This window comes from Medicago sativa, chromosome 1, assembly GCF_051527215.1.
Source record: "Medicago sativa cultivar Bolivia chromosome 1, Bolivia_mono, whole genome shotgun sequence".
In the NCBI taxonomy this organism is placed as follows: Eukaryota; Viridiplantae; Streptophyta; class Magnoliopsida; order Fabales; family Fabaceae; genus Medicago; species Medicago sativa.
Genome location: NC_140749.1, coordinates 23,874,786 through 23,889,986, shown reverse-complemented (window position 1 = coordinate 23,889,986; position 15,201 = coordinate 23,874,786). Strand labels below are relative to the sequence as shown.

General features: G+C 36.1%; 3 protein-coding genes across 3 annotated transcripts; 2 read left to right on the top strand and 1 right to left on the bottom strand.

Moving 5' to 3' along the window:
• Positions 1–2,129: 2,129 nt before the first annotated feature.
• On the top strand, positions 2,130–3,374 carry LOC146953761 (uncharacterized). The gene is made up of 2 exons (XM_085711630.1): positions 2,130–2,298; positions 2,639–3,374. Exons 1-2 carry the CDS (start codon positions 2,205–2,207, stop codon positions 3,136–3,138), a joined length of 594 nt encoding a protein of 197 aa, XP_085567756.1. The 5' UTR covers positions 2,130–2,204; the 3' UTR covers positions 3,139–3,374.
• A 1,310-nt stretch (positions 3,375–4,684) lies between these two features.
• On the top strand, positions 4,685–6,111 carry LOC146953760 (uncharacterized). The gene is made up of 3 exons (XM_085742668.1): positions 4,685–5,092; positions 5,180–5,975; positions 6,086–6,111. Exons 1-3 carry the CDS (start codon positions 4,685–4,687, stop codon positions 6,109–6,111), a joined length of 1,230 nt encoding a protein of 409 aa, XP_085598794.1.
• Positions 6,112–9,652: 3,541 nt separating this feature from the next.
• On the bottom strand, positions 9,653–12,311 carry LOC146953759 (uncharacterized). Its single transcript, XM_085749617.1, has one exon. The coding sequence runs from the start codon at positions 12,069–12,071 to the stop codon at positions 10,008–10,010; it is 2,064 nt and encodes a 687-aa protein (XP_085605743.1). The 5' UTR covers positions 12,072–12,311; the 3' UTR covers positions 9,653–10,007.
• Between the last annotated feature and the right edge of the window lie 2,890 nt (positions 12,312–15,201).

The following is a 15,201-nucleotide window of genomic DNA, read 5'->3' as shown; positions in this document are numbered from 1 at the left end:
CGAACCAATAATATAATAACGGTTATTGAAGCATAACCGAACCGTTTGAATCGAACCGAACCATAAGCAAAGCACAAACTTCATATTTTAATAAGGAAATTTTATTTTGCCTTTCATCATGCTGAAATTTGTTGATTTTTTTTTAAAAAAAATACAACTAGTAAAACCACAATAGATTAATAATTAGTGTGATTTAATTCTTAAAAATGCTTAATACTTTTGGTCATAGTTTATGAAAAAGAGAAAGAAAAAACAATTAAGTTCTAAAAAAGATAAGAAAATACATTTTGGTTCAAAATTTTATTTTTGGTTCGGTTTGGTTTAATTTGTAGACAATAAAATGGTTAACCGAATCATAACTTTGGTTCGATACCTCGCAAATCTCAAACGGTTCGGTCCGATTTTCCGAACTGTTGAAGCAGTTTGATTTGGTTTTTGAAAAAAACCGAACCATGCATACCCCTATTGACACTACTCTTATATAAGATATACTTTTTTTTATTTAAAAAAAAAGATAAACTTTTTTTAATAAATTCTAGTTGCAAAACGGGTACTCATCAGTTTAAATAAAGTTATGTCTCTCAAATTCTATCAGTTTTGATGGTATTTTTTTGATCAATCAGTTGTGATGGTATAACTTTTAGTCTATTATTAGAATTCGTAGGTTTAAATTGGGAAAATGAAAGATAGACAAAAGGTTTTTTTTTATCCCATGGATTAATTGATTGAAATCCATGCTCAAACCACTTAGAGAAAACATACATATGCTCAAACAGTTCCATTTAAAAAAATATATCACATTGACTTGGAAATTAGTCTGAGGTGTGATTTATTTAGGTAGAGCATTTTTTTCTCCTTTTCTTATAGAGCAATTAGTTTCAATCACCTTTATTTATACATAAAATAAAGGAGCTTATAAAAAAACATGAAATTAAGGATATCAATTTATTATTACAATCAAAAGTTCTAATAATAAAAAAATGAGTATTTTATATTATGAACTGTCGATATGACATACACGATATAATTAAAATACCAGTCAAAAATACAGGGGCTAACCCAAGTAAAAATAAGAGGGTGTAGGTACAACTCCTGAATTTTTAGAAATCATGCATAATAACAAAATATTTTTAATATTTAAATTTTGACCCATTAAATTTATTTATTTGAATGCCTTCCTTGCCTCACCCCAATTTTAGATATTGTAAAGTGTGCCTTAAAAAACTCCTCTATAGTTTAAAATAGATGTAGTTTAAAACAAATTGACGGTATACATCTTACAACTATACATGAGGATTGAGGAGATATAAACTTCGTCTATTGAGATTACAATGTCAAATTTTTACTATTGAGCTACCATCTCATGGACGAGATTGTGTACTTATTAAATAGTTAGTGGCAAAATAATTGTTGATATTTGAGCTTCCAAGTTTTGTTTGTACATTTCTATTTTTTTTCTTCTTTTATTTTTTATTTTTTGAAAGAATTTTCTTCTTTTATTTAGAAATTGTTTGTATATAGTTGATACTATTATCATCAATTTGGCACCCAGTCATACAATCAAGTAATATCCATCACTCACCTAACAACATCCCTTTCCCTTTGGAATCACGTTGCCTAAATTTTAGTACACCATTTCTTCACTTAAAAAACCCAACAACATGTTTTAGAAATTATTCTTCCATTCAACTACCTAGTATACTTCAGATAGAAACATAATTCCTCATTGAAAGAAATTTTGCTTAGAGAATTGCAAACAAAAAGTAAATAAATGTAGCCACAATGTTGTTTTAATGCCACCAAATTCATTTACATATCTAGAATAAAAAAACAAAATTGTCTTAACCCTTCGGTTCCTAGTTCCTATGGAAAATAAACTCTCAGATAATCTAATGTTCGGTCGGTCAGAAGATAAATAAAATCTGACTAATTATGATTCTGATTCAAACTTGGATTCTTCTGGATGATTTTTCCTTAACTTAATTTCACTAGCCAATTGATTATAGTCATTTAGTTTAAAAAATTTGATTAGTTGGTCTTTCTTCATCCTATTCAAAACTTAAACTTGAATACCCCAACCAACAACAACAATATCCATAAGATTCTTATTTATACAATCAACTTTTGATTTAATTCACAACATAGAACCATATAATGATGAATAGCCTTATCTGGCTCCCAAAAAACCCAACATTCCAACCTGGATGGGACCTAGAAGAAATTCATGCCACATTTTTCAAATGCATAAGTTGGCAAATGGAAGAAACAATGGATCCAATCAATTGTCCTTACCATTATGTATGTGACAAAACTTACCCTCCAAATTATCATCTTTCCATTGATATCTTAGTCCTTCTCTTCACAACAATTTCTTATTTTCTTACTCTTTTCATTGTGATAATGAATATTATCTCAAGAAAAGGAACAATATTTTTTAGTCTATCAAAAAGATTTTTTTTACCATCTGGTCCTATATCTCTTCCACTTATAATATTAATATTTGCAAAGGGAAATCAAATCAACACAATTTTCCCACTTTCTTGTATTGGTCCTGCAATTCTTCTATTGGTTCTAATTTCTGCATTATCCTTTGATAATGAAGCTGATTATAAGGACATTCAGTACACATTTTTTGCAGCATCAACAGTTTCTGGAATTTTGCATGCAAGTTTATATTTGGATTCAATTGTGTTACCGTATTATACCGGTTTCGACGCGTTGATGTCTTCGACACTTTCAGGTGAATGTGCAACATGTGTGTGTAGGAAAGAAGCTTTGGTTGTTGGAGGGAAACTAGTGAAGTACAAAGGTTGGTCAATGACAACATTTTTTGTTGTTAGTGTTCTTTGTTTAAGGATTATATGTAAAATCTTTGGAGAAAATGTGGGGAAATTTGTGTCCATGATTAAAGTGTTGATGGAAAGGTTTAGTTGGATTTTGATAAGTTTGGATTGTGTTTATTTGATTGCAAAGTCACCACCGGAAAGAGTAATGTTGAGAGTTGTTGCTTTTGGAGGCATATTTCTTTTGATTTTGCTTCATGTTCTCAAAGAGGCATGTAGTCAAATTTGTGCAATGGCTTATGTGGCAGAAAAATTGAGATCGGTGACAATGTTAACACCCTTGCAAATAGCATAAATAAATAAAACATAACATCAAAACGATGGTTTTAAATTGCGATATGTAATATAGAGTTTTGAGATATGTTCAAACGAGATCACAACTGCAATTTCAATTGCATCAACTACAACGTTTCGCTTCGTAGCGTAACAAAGATCACAACTTAAAACGATGTTGAAAACCAAAATGGATTTAAGGATATCAATAGCTTATTATTGTTGCAATTTATAAAATAATCATAAGTTGATGTGTTAGATGCTATTGACATTCTTTCTTTTGTGCAAATTAAGTATTTGCTTTTTTCTAGACATAGTTTTGTTTGCTTTTGTACATCACACATATATATGACACAAGTCAGCTTTTATAAGTCAGTCTTTATTTTTCTAAATATTTGACATATTATTTTTTGTACATCACACATATATATGACACAAGTCAGCTTTTATAAGTCAGCTTTTATAAGCAGCAAAGCGTGCTAACATAATGGAGGTGGCCATAGGAATGTGTGATGAACAAAGTCATAGCTTAAATGTGGTGATAACATTTAGGGTTTTGTATTAACCTGCTCCAATATTATTTAGAGGATCTTGATGAAAATACTGCATGTATTTGTTCAAAACAACCTTGTCGTCAAGATTGTGATTAAGAATACATCCTCCATCCTAGAACATTATTTGGAGTGTAAGTGTAACCTCAAAGGTAAGTGTAACCTTTCCTTAAAATAAATACACCTCAAAGGTAAGTGTATCCTTAAAAATATAATTGCGTGTACTTGTATTCTATGATAAAGTCAGCTTCATATACTAACATATCATATGGCAACGTTGGAAGGTCCAAGGAATATAGAAGTGGTATCAAATAAGGCTGACGTCTTGGGGCCTATTAGGAAACGAAGAATGCGGTCGACAGCGTGTTCCGGTGAAGACGCTCATTCATTACGCTCGGGACCGTGGAGCGTTGATTGGTTACAAAATGTTCAACGTGGTGATATTGGTCTAATTTCTTCCAACAAAAAACGTCTGAAGAAAGTAGTGAAGGGTTGTGGAGGTAGTGGTGTAGGGAACAAAAGCACAGCTAGTAAAAAGAAAGCAGGAGGGGTGCTCTGGCATCCGGTTCTCACTTTGAAGAAGGTGGCAAGGTTACCAAGTAAAGATAGAGAAGAGGTTATGAAAGTGCTGAAAGATTCTAAAGTGATGAAATTCTTGAAGCAGAAAATTCGTAATCGACGACGAAGAAGGGAGAAAGTTACAAAGTCTTTGGAGGAGGTTCACCAAATTTCTTCTAATGATTCTTCTTCTGCGGCATCTGTGAATAATGACTGGACGAATTGGGTGGTGTTAAAAGGGAGTGAGGAGGTAAAGAAGGACGACATGCATGATATAGGTAAGACTATTGGTGTTTCTTTTAAAGGAACAACTAATAACAAGTTCGTTGTGTTGTCTCGATCTAAGAAAGTGGAAGAGGGACCCGTGTTGATGCCGGTAGTCAACGACGGAGGTGAGGTGAATAAGGATGCTTAGGGGTGACGGTGGGATGTTGGGGGTGGGGGTGGTGTGTGGAAGTAATGCGGTTGATATCATGGAATGTGCGGGGCCTTGGGGGGTCGGAGAAGAGAAGGGAAGTGAGGAAGTTGGTGGGGGAGAAACGTCCTTGCATTTTGTGTTTACAAGAAACAAAATTATCCGTGTGTGATGGTTCTTTGTGTAACTTCTTGTGGGGTGATCCGAGCTATGCTTTCTATTATCGCCCGTCTGTGGGGGCATCGGGGGGTATGTTAACTATTTGGGATTCTTTAGAAGTGAAAGTTTGGTCGTCAGTTAGTCAGGATCATATGCTTCGAGTTCATGGAAGATTTATACAGACAAATGAGGAATTTTATGTCTTTAATATCTATGCTCCGTGCGATGGGAGAGCTAAACAAGAGTTATGGACATCTTTGTCAATGAGATTGCAGGCTTTAAGGGGTGAGAAGGTTTGTGTGTGTAGTGATTTCAACGCGGTGTGATGTCCGGAGGAGCGTAGGTCTCTCAGAGGGGGCGCAAATGTGAATGATTTTCAGCATTTTAATACATTTATTGATGATAATGACTTGGTTGACTTACCATTATGTGGTCGCCGTTTTACTTGGTTTAAAGGGGATGGTACATCAATGAGCATGATTGATCATTTCTTGCTTTCTGAAGATTGGTGTATGCAATGGCCTAACTGTATTCAGGTTGCCCTTCTTCGGGGTCTTTCAGATCATTGTCCGCTTCAGTTATCAGTCGATGAGGAAAATTGGGGACCGCGTCCATCCCGAATGTTGAAATGTTGGCAAGATTTGCTGGGTTACCAGCAGTTTGTGAAAGAAAAATGGAACTCCATTCAGACTGAGGGGTGGGGAGGGTTTGTGCTCCGTGAAAAACTGAAAATGATTAAAGGCGCTCTGAAGGAGTGGCATCTAGCTCATGCAAAAAATATTCCTAGCAAGATTAAATCTTTAAAAAACCGTCAGTTGAAATTAAATGACAAGGGGGAAGAGGACGGGTTGTCTGTTGACGAATTAAATGAGCTGCGGGGGGTGACTCATGATATTCACTCTCTGTCGCGCGTGAACACAAGCATCATATGGCAACAATCGCGGCTTCACTGGCTGAAGGATGGAGATGTCAATTCTAGGTACTTTCATTCGGTCTTGTCGAGTCGTCGGCGCCGTAATTCTATTGCAGCTCTTTTGGTGAATGGTTTTCTTGTGGAAGGGGTTGAGCCTATTCGGAATGCGGTGTTTAATCATTTCAAAGACCATTATGCGGCTTCTTATACTCCTCGACCGGGAGTTGAAAATCTGTCTTTCAAAAATTTATCTTATGCGGAAGGTAGTGGTCTCATAAAACCGTTTTCAGCATTGGAAGTTAAAGAAGCAATGTGGGGGTGTGATAGTTTCAAGAGTCCCTGTCCTGATGGGATTAACTTTGGTTTCATCAAGGAATTTTGGGACGAGTTGAAGGATGATGTTATGCTTTTCATTTCAGAGTTTCACCGGAATGGTAAATTGTCTAAAGGTATCAACAACACTTTTATAGCTCTCATTCCGAAAATTGATAGTCCGCAACGTCTTAATGATTTTATACCTATCTCTCTGGTTGGCTCTTTATACAAAATTCTAGCTAAGGTGCTTGCTAATAGGCTGTAGGCGGTCATGGGAACGGTTATAGCGGATTCTCAGACAGCGTTCGTAAAAAACAGACAAATTCTAGATAGAATTTTGATTGCTAACGAGGTGGTAGATGAGGCTAGAAAGGCCAATAAGGAATTGATGCTTTTTAAGGTTGACTTCGAAAAAGCATATGACTCTGTGGATTGGGGGTACTTGGATGCGGTTATGAATAAAATGGCGTGTTCGGTGTTGTGGAGGAAATGGATAAAGGAATGTGTGTCAACAACTACTGCTTCAATTCTAGTTAATGGCAGCCCCACTGATCAGTTTCCTGTGCAACATGGATTGCGTCAAGGGGATCCTCTCTCACCGTTTTTGTTTCTTTTAGCAGCTGAGGGTTTGAATGTTATGATGAAGTCGGCGGTGAGGAACAATTTATTCACATGATACTCGGTTGGAACTTCTAATACGGTGGTTGTGTCTCATTTGCAATTTGCAGATGATACACTGTTAATTGGTACAAAAAGTTGGGCCAATGTGCGTGCCTTGCGTGCGGTGTTGACTCTATTGCAGATATGTCAGGTTTGAAGGTCAATTTTAATAAAAGTATGTTGGTTGGCATCAATATTGCGGAGTCTTGGTTGAATGAGGCTGCATCTATATTAAATTGTAAAGTGGGCAAGGTTCCATTCTTGTATCTTGGTCTCTCTATAGGGGGTGACCCGCGGAGGTTAGCATTCTGGGAACCTGTGTTGAAATCCATAAAGTCTAGATTGTCGGGGTGGCAGAGTCGTTTTCTCTCTTTCGGGGGCCGGTTGGTTCTTCTTAAGTCTGTCTTGACCTCACTTCCTGTCTATGCGCTTTCCTTCTTCAAAGCTCCGTCAGGTATCATCTCTATCATTGAATCTATTTTTAATAAATTTTTTTGGGGAGGGAGTGAGGAGAACAGAAAAATTTCCTGGATTGCTTGGCGCTCTGTCTGTTTACGAAAGGAGTATGGAGGGTTGGGGGTGAGGTAGTTGAGGGAGTTTAATACAGCCTTACTAGGCAAATGGTGTTGGCGGATGTTGGTGGATAGAGAAGGGTTTTGGTATAGGGTGTTGGCGGCGCGGTATGGTGAGGAGGCAGGGAGGTTGGAGGTTGGGGGCCGGAGTGGTTCTTTTTGGTGGAAGGAGTTAGTGAAGATTAGAGATGGGATAGGTGATGTAGATGGGGGTTGGTTTGCAGAGAGGGTGTCGAAAAGAGTAGGGGATGGATCTAGTACACTCTTTTGGTATGATAGGTGGTTTGGTGATGTGCCATTGCGTACACGGTGAAGTCATTTATTTGATTTAGCAACCAATAAGTTATGTACGGTGGCTGATATGTGTGCTCTTGGTTGAGAGGTTGGAGGTGAGGCGTGGAGTTGGAGGAGAAGGTTGTGGGCGTGGGAGTAGGAGTTGGTAGTGGAGTGTAGTCATCTTGTTAATAATATTGTTTTGCAGACTAATGTGATTGACAGGTGGCAGTGGAACCCGGACATGGCGGGGGGTTACACAGTGAGCGGTGCTTACCATATTCTGACTACTCAAACCGACCCTCCAGATGTAGGAATGCATAATCTAGTTTGGCATAAACATGTTCCTTTGAAGGTGTCCATTTTTGCTTGGCGGTTGATGAGGGACAGGTTGCCAAGTAAGCTTAATCTTGTTAGACGTGGCTTACTTGCTACCGACGCGGCTACGTGTATAGCAGGGTGCGGTCATGACGAGTCGGCATCTCACTTATTTCTTCATTGTGACATATTCGGATCCTTATGGCAGTATGTTAGGTCGTGGATTCGGATCCTTATGGCAGTATGTTAGGTCGTAGATTGGCGTCTCAGGTGTCGAGCCTTATGAAATTTTTGATCACTTCTTTCAGTTTACTCATTATACAGGTTCTGCGAAGAAGCGTACATCTTTTCTTCAGCTCATCTGGTTACTTTGTGCCTGGATGGTTTGGAATGAACGTAACAACAAAATATTTAATAATATCCAAACCACCATGGACCAACTTTTAGAGAAAGTAAAATTTCATTCGTTTTGGTGGCTTAAGGCTAATAATGCCACATTTGTGTACGGATCACAGAGATGGTGGTCGGACCCTTTGTTATGTCTGGGTATCGACTGACCTTTGGTTTGTAAATATTGTATGACTGTGATTTTCAAGGGGTAGCTCTTGGGTACACCTTGTGCTGAAGTGGCTCACTGTCGTTGTTAATATAATTTCATTTTTTTGTCTTAAAAAAAACATATCATTATTAATAAGTTAGTGAAATAGTTAAAAAGATTAAGACAGAAATATTTCAAACGTGACACTTAACATGAAAAAGATGAAGTAGATTTGTACAAATACGTGTGTTCAACTATTGTTGAGTCAAGGAAAAGAAACAAAAGTAAGATATCGTCAAGCTCAGAATACATAGTGGAGATGGATGACATTAGATTGATTGAAATTTGCATGTAATGAATCTAGATGATTGTTCTTTTAGCCTTCCATAAATACAGAAACCATTTAAGGGATAACTTCTAAACAATAATTTTTGTGTTTTTAAAGACTTTAGAAGATAACTCCCGAAGTTGTTTTTCAAGATAAAAAGCTAATATATATTAAGGTCAGAAGAGCAACCATTATGAATCTAACAATTAGTAGAGTGAGTAAAAGTGTGGACAATCTGGTGTCAAAGTCTCTAGCCCTCACTTTGGGATCTAAATGTGATATGTTAGCCCATATTAAGTGTATTAAAGTGTTCAATAAGGTAATTAGTTAAGTCACGAAGTTCTCTTATAAATGGTCTTTTGTTTATTTCTTCTCTTATAAACTACAGTTGTATATAATGCACAATAAATCATTCAAAGAGAAAGAACAATATCTAGTTCAGCTAGTAAAGCAATGAAAAGATAATCGGATTCACTTTTCTCTCACTCTACTATGAAAGTTTAACATAATTTTGTTGATACGAGTGCTTATACACACATAGGTGGCATACACCCCTTAAACCCTTACACATGAATGCAACAAGTGACAATGTGGGTCCAAAATAATAGCCTATCATTTGTTACACATTACCAAAATACCCTTTCACATAGGGTGTGTACAAGAGTGGTATGAAAAAAAGGGTGTCTATCTATATTTTGCTGTTAATATATACCAATTTACTTCTACAATCGTATGCTAGGTTTCATTCATTTCAATTTTTACCGAGTCTGCTCAACAGTGCAACAAACTAACTTTATGAATAAGTATTGTAAATTTGTAGTCTCCAATAATTACTAGAAAACCCACAAATTATAACCAAACTCATGAATCGGTAATTTATAGTTTAATTCATAGTAATTAAATCTGGGCACTAGAAAATTTTGGGAGGCAAGAAAATACATGAAAACAAGCTTTATTCAATTTGAACCCAATACAATACAATACAATACACGTCGACATAGAACTGGCAAGGGAAAAACAGCGAATCTAATGATATATAAAATCTTTCACACAACAAACCAATACAAAAATAAAATAAAAAATACTGTCGAGCATGATCCACACTTTTTGCAAATAGAGAAATAGAACCATAAAGTCAAACAACAACTTGGAAAATTCAAATAACCTCGACAAATCTCCAGGTGTATACTATTTGATTTGTCAAAATGATCAACTGACATTCATCTTCACCACCTGCATAAGCTTTTCATCCAACAGAAAGTAAAGAGAATTGAAATATCCAAGTTTATTTTCAACTTGGTTTATCATTGTTGTCTGCAGATGCGTATTTCGTCTGCAAGATGGCGAGAGTAAGCAGCGCAGCAGCAGTAACTATTCCTGTGACTTTCCAACGACTAGATAGGACCTCACGCTTAAAATTTTTGTAACCTTCTCGCAAATTGTACCAGACCCACTCAAGAAAACGATCGCATTGATGCCATAATATTTCTCCACATTGACACACGACTGTGCATTTGTTCCTCCTGTACTCATTCAATTTCTTACAAGTACTACTGTAACAGGAATCCATATTTTCTGCTCCCTTAGAGATTGTTCTAAATAGTTTCTGCAAATCTCCATCGCTCTTGTTACACCTTGTCACTACTATAATCCCCCTTTTTTTAAGCAATTCAATGTCTTGTTTACAGCATATCAAACCTCTGAAGAAAAGAGCATAAGATGTATATTTGCAACTAAGGTTAACTCTGCTCTGCTCCAAAGCAATCAAATTCATCAACCTCACTTCCGTTGTTTCCTTGACATACAACACCGGGATTTCTAGCACCCCGGAAGTCTTATCAAAACTTATATCAAAGTCGAATGTATCTCTCAAGTTAGGAGGCTGCTGCTGATCACCACTTTCTTCCTCATTCTCAGTTGGATTCTGCCGAGTCTCACTCGAGTCACTCCCATTCCCACTTTCTTCCTCAATCTCAGTTTGATTCTGCTCAGTCTTACTCCCATTCCCACTTTCATTCTGAGATTGGTGATCACCACTTTCTTTCTGAGTCCCACCTTGCGAATCACCATTTTTTCCCTCAATCTTAGGTAGATCCTGCTGAGTCCCACTCCCATTCCCACTTCCTTTCTGAGATTGGTGATCATCACTTTTTTCCAGATTCTCACCACTTTCTTTCTGAGTCCCACCTTGCGAATCACCATTTTTTCCCTCAATCTTAGGTAGATCCTGCTGAGTCCCACTCCCATTCCCACTTCCTTTCTGAGATTGGTGATCATCACTTTTTTCCAGATTCTCACCACTTTCTTTCTGAGTCCCACCTTGCGAATCACCATTTTTTCCCTCATTCTTAGGTAGATCCTGCTGAGTCCCACTCCCACTTTTTTTCTGAGATTGGTGATCATCACTTTCTTCCTGCTGATTACGGTTGAAACATGTATTGCAATTCCAGCAATTACTCTTTTTTTTCGGCACCTCAGGTGGCTGCGGGCAATTACTCTTTTTTTTCGGCAACTCAGGTGGCTGCGGGCATGCTTTTGGACGGATGATTACCCCAGCAGCATGAAGCTTAGTAGCACATCGAACTAGCTCTTGCTTTGCTGGTTTTATCCCAGATCTCTGCGCTCCCCGTTCCACCGTAGAGAAGTGCATCAAATCAAGTATATGAGCACTGCCGGAGACAATTTTAGGATGGTAACCAAATGCTTTCTGCACAATTTCAGCAACCCGTTGATCTTCGCCGAGGTCGATGTGATCACCACCATCAAGTATGCCAATGGCATGTATGTATAACTTCTTGAGAACAATGAAGGGTATTTGGTTCTCAAGCAATGTGATATCGTTCACAGCAGAATACAACTTTTCCTTGCTTTCAAATATTGGGTCGGTAGGATCTATTTTTGGGTTGTCAAGTCTAATAAGAAACTCTAACAGAAAACAACCATCCAATATCATTTTCCTCTCGATATCTTCTTTAGATAATTCTGAAACTAAGATGCTACCATTACCATCATAGCTTGCACGGATGTCATCTACAATTTTTACAAGATCTATGCCACATTTGTCTACCGTTGTCTCTAATTCTGGTTTCCCCTTGGAGCGACATAGAAACTTGTACATGTAAGACCATTTAACCTCTGCCATCAATTGGACTTGGCTGTCACTCGTTGCTTCTTTGTGTAAGAGTCCTATTGAGATAGACTTCGGCTCGTAAGCCTCCTCATTTAGGTCTCGAAGTTTGTTTGGAACCCTCCAAATGCTGCATGGATGAAGTTCGTCGTGACCTAGAGACCCCAATATCATTTTGATGTCGCACAACCAACTAGGTTGTCGAGAGTAGGAGGAGGATGATGCCATCTTTCAAACAAAGAAAATATATGTGTAGAGTTAGAATTAGAAAAGGAAGCGTGCACAATAAACAGAACAAAATTCAGTTTATCTTCCCACTCTGCATGCTGTAACTATCATACCGCGTCTGTGTTTTATAGATGAGAATGTGAATGCTGTCTTTCAAATAGGAAGTGGAAAGCTGACTTAGAGTCTTTCTATGTATGAATAAATAATGACTTGCAGTCTTCTATCTACTAATACAAAAAGAAATGTGACTACTACTCACTAAATCACAAATTTCATGGGCTAAACCATCATATTACACAAATGGTCCCACTTAACAATAGTTATCATCAGTATGTAAAAAAACACAATAATTATCATCACTTATCTATCAATATCAATATATAAAAGGGTTTTTCGTAAAAATTTGCACATGTTAAAAGTTTAAAATAGAAATTTTGTATTGAAACTTATATATTAATATTAAATGTAAAATTTATAAATAAATAATTGTAGTTTTTTAAGAAAAAGTTACTATTGTTTTAACATGTACAATGTTACAAATGTTAGACAAACCCTTTAAAAAAATTCAGTACTATTTAATTTCCGTCATTGCCCTTATCTAAGCTAATATAATCACTAATTCGGTGGGTTGATTCGTCTTTTGGAATCAGCCAAAGAGAATAGTGTAATTGGTACATGAATTAATGAAATCATTAAGATTTGTGGAGAGGTTAATTACTCACCTCTTTTTTAGGGGAGCAATGCTAAACAAAGCGAATTTTTTTATCGCGGAATTATCACGAGTGTGTTAATTTTTAAGTGCCAACAACCATAATCATTGACCTGGCCACAATACATGGGGGATTGGTTTTAAATAGCTAAATACAAATTGCCACATAATGTCGTGAAATTTTCTTGAATGATTTTTTTCGCTAAACACAGTGTTTCCCTTTTTAGGGTGAAAGAATCACAAGGCATAGAAGGAGCAAAATTATGCATTGATGGCTACTCTCTTCCCTCATGACATTCAACATCTGCCAGGATTGAGAAGTCAGAGGAGGCGTGTGAATTTATGAAGGCAAAGAAGGGCGGTATACCCTATAAAAGATAGGAGAAAATAGAACACCTCCTTGGCTTCTAGAATCGCGTTCCTTGCTCCAGTTCTAAACGAGAAATTATAAATGAGGAAGGCGGTATTTATAGGGAAATTTTCCACCTGACTTGGGCTAAAAAGCATGGGCTTCCAGGGGCGAAAAAGTCATAAAAAGCGACTTTTAGCGTTTTATCCATGCGCTTGGGCGCAATAGGCTAAGCTTGCAATGCGAGGGCACTTTCCGAAGAGTCTAAGCGCTTTGGCTCAAATTCAGTGCTGAAATGTTTTTTTCTTCGCTCATTTTGGTGTTTCCTTTAATGTAAGATGTCTTGTAACTTGGGAACAGAATTTCTCCCTCCGTAACATTTTATGAGGCCTCTTGAATCTTCAATCATCGTCTTCCCAAGGACTACATAAATCTTCGGATGTCTTGCTTTGCCGATTTTCATGATTTCTTCTGAATTACATCAAGAACACCCTAAATTTGCTATGTTTCGGGAAAACTCTGATTACATACTCAAATATAGAAAAAATTACAAATGTCCCGAAATCATAGACAATTACTCTAATACATTTCTTCTGAACTACATCTAGAACACCCTAAAATTGCTATATTTCGGGAAAACTCTGATTACATACTCAAATATAGAAAAAAATTACAAATGTCCCGAAATCATAGACAATTACTCTAATACCATTATGTTTTATTGGTAAAACCTACCGAAAAATATGCTAAGAATAACGTAAGATGACCTATCATCACATGTCAATCATCTCCATCCATGCCTATTTGTGGCACCCTGCTTGGACCCCTCCCCCTATTTGACCTCACCTCCGGCAACAAGGAATGCCGATGCAATTTCGCGTGGCAATGCCGCGAGCCATCGCCTCTCTCTCATTTTTAAAACCCAGCCTCTTTCGCTGTAATTTGAAATTAAGTTCACCGAAAGGAACACGTGAAAACAAAATCCCAAGTGATTCCCAAAAGAATTGCACGACTCCCCACAACAATTGATGAAGCAAATCACTATTGAAGGAGGAATTAGCAAACCAAGTGGAAAAGAAACACTGTTTGTCGACGCAGAGGCATGACTTTTTGGTTTTTCTTACTTTGACTTTGTAAAGGAATAATTTCTAAATTTTGAATCTTTAAAGAGTGTTTCGAAAACACTCACAACCAATTTCTTTCGAAAAAAAACGTATTTTCAAACACAAAAAAAAGCTAGAGAAAGGAATTAAGAAATTATTTCCTTATCCTATCATAGCTGGTTCTAACTGTGCTCGTACTCATGATAAAAATTATAACTAATGAGGCAGCATAGGATAAGTTTTAGGATTAACTTATCATATCCGAATGTGGCATCACACACTGGATTGAGACATAATATGATATAAGCTGACTAATAATTTTTTCTTCTTCTTCTCAAAAAAATTAAATTTTTTCTTGATAATAATGGCTACTAGGATTTTAGGCTCTAAACATTTGTCTATAAGTTCACTTGTATGGTTCATTTGTTGGTTCAATAAGTAATATAAAAAACATTTATCTATAAGTAATTTATATAATATAAAAAATTAAAAACTATTAAAATTAGAATATTTTAAAACATTTATTAAAATTACAAGAATATAAATATTAACATAAATTGTATAACAAATAAAATATAGTTTTCTTGCAGAGGTAGATTTGTAATTTCATATAATATACATCACATATTTGTTTTAGATTTTCTAATATATATATATATATATATATATATATATATATATATATATAATATAATTATTTAGTTACTCATATTTTTTTAAAAAAATAAAAATTATGTATTTAATAGTGTTAGTAGTTTTTCTATGAATTATAAAATTATTTAATTATGTATTTATTATAATTTAAAATATTATATTTGGGTAATTATTTAGTAGCGTTAATTATTTAGTTTCACGCGGATAAATTTCTCATTTAAATATGATGTTATCATAATTGTTATCTTGTTCACATCAAACACATTATAGGATAATTGGTATCCTATCTATATTCTATCATATTCTTATCTTGTT